The 4,573-nt window shown below is 44.9% G+C and overlaps 1 protein-coding gene across 1 annotated transcript in view; it reads left to right on the forward strand.

Annotated features, from left to right (window-relative positions):
* Positions 1-3,419: 3,419 nt before the first annotated feature.
* Positions 3,420-4,573, forward strand: part of FOXG_04641 (uncharacterized protein) — a gene marked incomplete at both ends in the record, with an annotated part of 2,122 nt that continues 968 nt past the window's right edge. The window contains 5 exons of the mRNA XM_018382669.1: positions 3,420-3,482; positions 3,567-3,985; positions 4,038-4,061; positions 4,151-4,304; positions 4,355-4,406. Of these exons, the coding sequence (XP_018239423.1) occupies positions 3,420-3,482; positions 3,567-3,985; positions 4,038-4,061; positions 4,151-4,304; positions 4,355-4,406 (712 nt within the window). The remainder of the gene's footprint in view (positions 3,483-3,566; positions 3,986-4,037; positions 4,062-4,150; positions 4,305-4,354; positions 4,407-4,573) is intronic.

The raw sequence follows: 4,573 nt of genomic DNA on the forward strand, positions 1-4,573 counted from the left end.
GAGGGACAGCGATGTAAGCGGTCCTAGTCACGCGACTGCGTAGCTTTGTTCCTCTTGTCTTGACGTTTGTGTCCCTATCAGGGCGACTATCCATCCATCTGTTGAAATTTGGTGCCGGATCGACTGAATTTTCGACTTACATAAGGGAGGCTTGACTCTTCAAGGCGTAGCGCAACAAAGATACATCTGGAAGGCCCTGCAAAAATCACCCCAATTAGCTCGGTACTTCGACCTTGTGGAATTACCCAAAAAGGTAGGCCCGCAAGCCACTTTTGGCGCCGTAACGGATCAACTGCAACGGATAAATCGATTGGATCAGGGCCTAAAGGGCAGAATTCAACCAAATACAACATAATTTTACCAATCTGGATCAACGGACCGAATACACGTAATGTCTGACAGAATCCTCTACGGCTGCCAGTAACTTGAGGAACATGGTACTTACACGAGGCTGTTACAAGGTGTGCCTTAACTAGCCACTACACCCCCGACGCTTTGTTTAGCAACAGCACGGTCCAGGCAATAAAAAGAAAGGCGCTAACTTAATTAGCCAAAGAGTTCTTGCAAGCGTCTCGCTTACAGAACGAGAGATGCGCAGGGAATAGGACGGGATTGCTAGAGCCTCGGGCCTGTAAAGGAATTCAGAACTAAAATTAGTTTGACCATTTGGTAGATGAATGTAACTTTTGAGACACTAGCTGACACCAAACCCCGTTTTCTCGGTTCTAGATGCGAGGTCGAGAAATAAAAGGAAGATAAGTATTGAAGTTTAGATAACAAACTTCCCAAGTAACTTCATTCCATTAAAACGATAAAGGGTTACCTTCAATTGCGAAATTACACTCCAAATCATATCAAATTTTGTTTCTATTTCTTTTGGTTTTATTGCCTCTGCCGTTGTTCCTTTATCAACATGTCTCAGGCGGCACTTCCCTCGGCCTTCTTGTTGACGATTCGCAACGACGACCAGGGTCCTTTTGGGCCTGTGGTAAATGGAACGCGTGTGGTCGTTTTCTACGAGTACAGACCAAATCACATCGCTGCCATGATATTCGTGTGCCTTTTTGGAATTGTCACCCTGGCACATCTGGTTCGGATGTTCATGTTACGAGCATGGTTCATGTTTCCATTTCTCCTCGGCGGAATCTGTATGTAATAAACCAAAAGAACCCTGAACGGCAGCTCTAATGATATAGCAGGCGAAACATTCGGCTACTACGGACGGTTTTGGTCCCATCGAGATCCCAACAATTCAAACCCATTCATCCTACAAAACGTACTATTACTTGTCGGCATCCCGTTTCTAGCTGCAACAGTTTACATGAGCCTTGGTCGCATGGCCGTTGCTCTCCGTGCTCAAGATATTTCCTTCCTCAGCCCTCGATGGATGACCAAGTTATACGTGCTTATAGATATTGGGTGCATTTTCAGTCAGCTGATGGGTGCTATGATGCCAGCGTCTGGCAAGCCTGAGGACATCACCAAGGGACGCACGATTCTTATTATTGGATTGATTACGCAGATCGCCGCGTTGAGTTTCTTTATTCTGAATACCGAGTTTCTTAACCGCAAACTCACGCAGCGGGCAAGGCCAGGACCTGATTGGCAAGTAAATCATAATAAGTTTTTCAGAATTCTGGAAGGAGTGACTTTTCTACTCATTATCCGAAGTGTTGTCCGGTCGGTGGAGTTTCTACAAGGATCAGATGGTTTCATTATAACGCACGAGATCTTCATATATCTGTTTGACGCCACCCTGGTATCTATAGCAATGATCGTGTTACTGGTGGTACATCCTGGGCAGTTAATGAACAATGGGAAGGATAATAAAAGGTACTATGTAACCTGTGATGAGGAGATCGGACTTGGAACTATGAGTAGGTAAGAGAGATTATGTAATTTGTTTATATGAGTATTCTTACTTAATTGCAAAACTCCTTTTTTATTACACATAGTATCGAAAGCAGGAAAACTTCCATTATGAAAAGTATAAAGATTTAAAACGATTATATGAGTAATGGATGTGGTGAGGTCCAAAAAGGTATAACAGACTAACATAAAATTACAATCCATGACTCACTCTCCTATCTCGCCCAGGAATCTAAGAGATAGGAGCTCCTAGATATACCGGTATCTGGTATCCGCGAAATCATGACATGGCTCGATAAGCGGCTTCAGGATGACTCCACCACAGCAACAAGATCCATCTCACCTTTAGAACAGGCAGGGGGAGCTTTGACGAAGATGCAGCCGCGCGGCTTCAGGACAGGCATTATCTGCATTCCGTCAGCTATTAGACAAAGATGACAGTTGAATATGAAACAAAAGCGTAGGGGACTCTGTACCCTTGAGTTAACTTTCGAGAAGCCATTGTAGTCTGAAGGCTCCACTAAGTACATGTTAATACGAAGAATGCTATTTAGGCGGGAACCAGCCTCTTTTAAAATAGATGTATCGTTTTGAAGAACTTTTTCCTAGTTCTATGAAGTCCTGTCAGGTTACATGATTCTAGAACTAATGTGTTAGAATGAGCTGCCTGTACCGTTTGTTCTTTGATGTTGGTTCTGATAATCTTTCCGTCTATGTCCAGGGGGATCTAGGCGGAATTATATATGAGGCCATCTATGACATGTGTGTGCGCTGGCGATATATTACAGCAGATTGGCTCGAAATTTGACACCGAGGCTAGAGACGTAGACGAGAACGAGGATGTCATAATGATGATGTGGCTGAAGTGCTTTTTTTCTTTTTTTCTTTTTTGATAACTTATATACTCTTGTCCGTAAGTAGTAGCCCATAGACGAACCTTTCTGATCCGCCAAAGCTTGCCGGTCCTCTCTTCGGGGATGTTTGCAAACTTGAAACCCTGTCACTGGAATATGGGGATCATCTACGTAAGGTAGCAAGTAACTTCGCCCCAAAGTTGGTACACGGACAGCCCGGACTCCCTGACTCTAAGGGACGAATCAGAGTATTATATTGAAACCCGAGTGCCCGATTAAAATTATATTTCGATCAACTTGACCCGCTTGACCCGTTTGACCTGACCGTAACCATGGAAATATCACTATTGTGAGATTTGACACCTTGTTTTTTTTTTTCCATCTGAAACCGAAGAAAAAGTCTACTCAGTTCTAGCAGCGAGCTAGGGAAGAGGAGAAGGATTCTATAGGCCGATGAATATCCTTGCATAGGTCCAAGCGTCGCACGAAAATCTCGGATCTTATACGATTGTACGAGAGCTCCTGACGCTGCCAGCGTATCACCGTCGGAAATTACATACTATGCATAGCACATTCGTGCTATGACATCACCTTGAACACGTACGTAGCCTTGGATGTGTATATATATATTAAGTCAAATGACACCTTGATGCTATCTCAGCTGTCCCAAAAACACGAAAATACTTTGACAACAACATGGCTCGCATCTTTGGATTCTTCTTCTCTCTATTGATGAGCAATATGCTCATCAGTCTGTCGGTAGCAACAAAAAGCTGCAAATGTGTTGGTTGTCCCGGATCCCTCAGAACGCGACGTCCTTCAATGAAATCTGACCGTCGCTAGTCACCCCAGGATAAATGTTGGCCAGAAGATTCCGAATGGGATCATCTCAACAAAACCCTCGACGGACAACTAATTCGCTTCGTTCCCCCAGCTTCAGTCTGTTACCCTCAGTCGTCCAACCACAACAAGACCGCTTGCGACGTGGTCATGAAGAACTGGACCTCCTTCGCATTCCACTCCAGTAATCCAGGTAGTATCGCATCTCCTTGGACACTTGAGTCTTGTAACCCAACGTACCCGAACGGAACTGGCATATCTGGGGCCAGGAATGCAAGAGCAAACGGTTGCAAACTTGGCGCACTTCCAGTTTACATTGTGAATGCCACCGAGGCACATCACATTCAAACCGCAATCAAGTTTGCGGATAGGTGGGACGTAAGGCTCACAATCAAGAATACCGGACACGATAGTTACGGAAGGTAAGAGTATCTTGCGATTTGCATAAAGTTCGATGATACTGACTCGATATAGAAACACCGGCTCTGGCAGTTTATCGTTCGTAAACCCCCTTACGCCTATGTCACGAATTAGAACTAAGTGTACTCTAACTCTAGCATCTGGACTCATAACTTGAAAGGAATTAGCATTTCTCGAAAATGGATTCCCCAGGTAGAGAACAGCACTACCAATGCTGCCGAACCTGTCTTGGCAGCTACTATTGGGGCAGGCGTTCAAGACGGCGAGCTTTTCAATACGTTGGTACGGCATGATTTGATCGCTGTTGGCGGTACGAACATGGTAAGGAATCAGTTCATATATTTGCTATGTCTTCTGATACGTGAATCTAGGACGTGGGCTTTGTTGGCTGGGCAAGCGGCGGGGGTCACGGATACATGACGGGTAAGTATGGTATGGGTGCGGATAATATTCTACAAGCCGTCATCGTGACCGCCGACGGTAAGATATTGATCGTGAATGAACATCAACACCAAGACCTGTTTTGGGCCATCCGTGGTGGAGGAGGTGGTACATTTGGTGTCATCATCAGCGCCACTGTGAAGGCCTAT

The sequence above is a fragment of the Fusarium oxysporum genome, chromosome 4, assembly GCF_000149955.1.
Source record: "Fusarium oxysporum f. sp. lycopersici 4287 chromosome 4, whole genome shotgun sequence".
In the NCBI taxonomy this organism is placed as follows: Eukaryota; Fungi; Ascomycota; class Sordariomycetes; order Hypocreales; family Nectriaceae; genus Fusarium; species Fusarium oxysporum.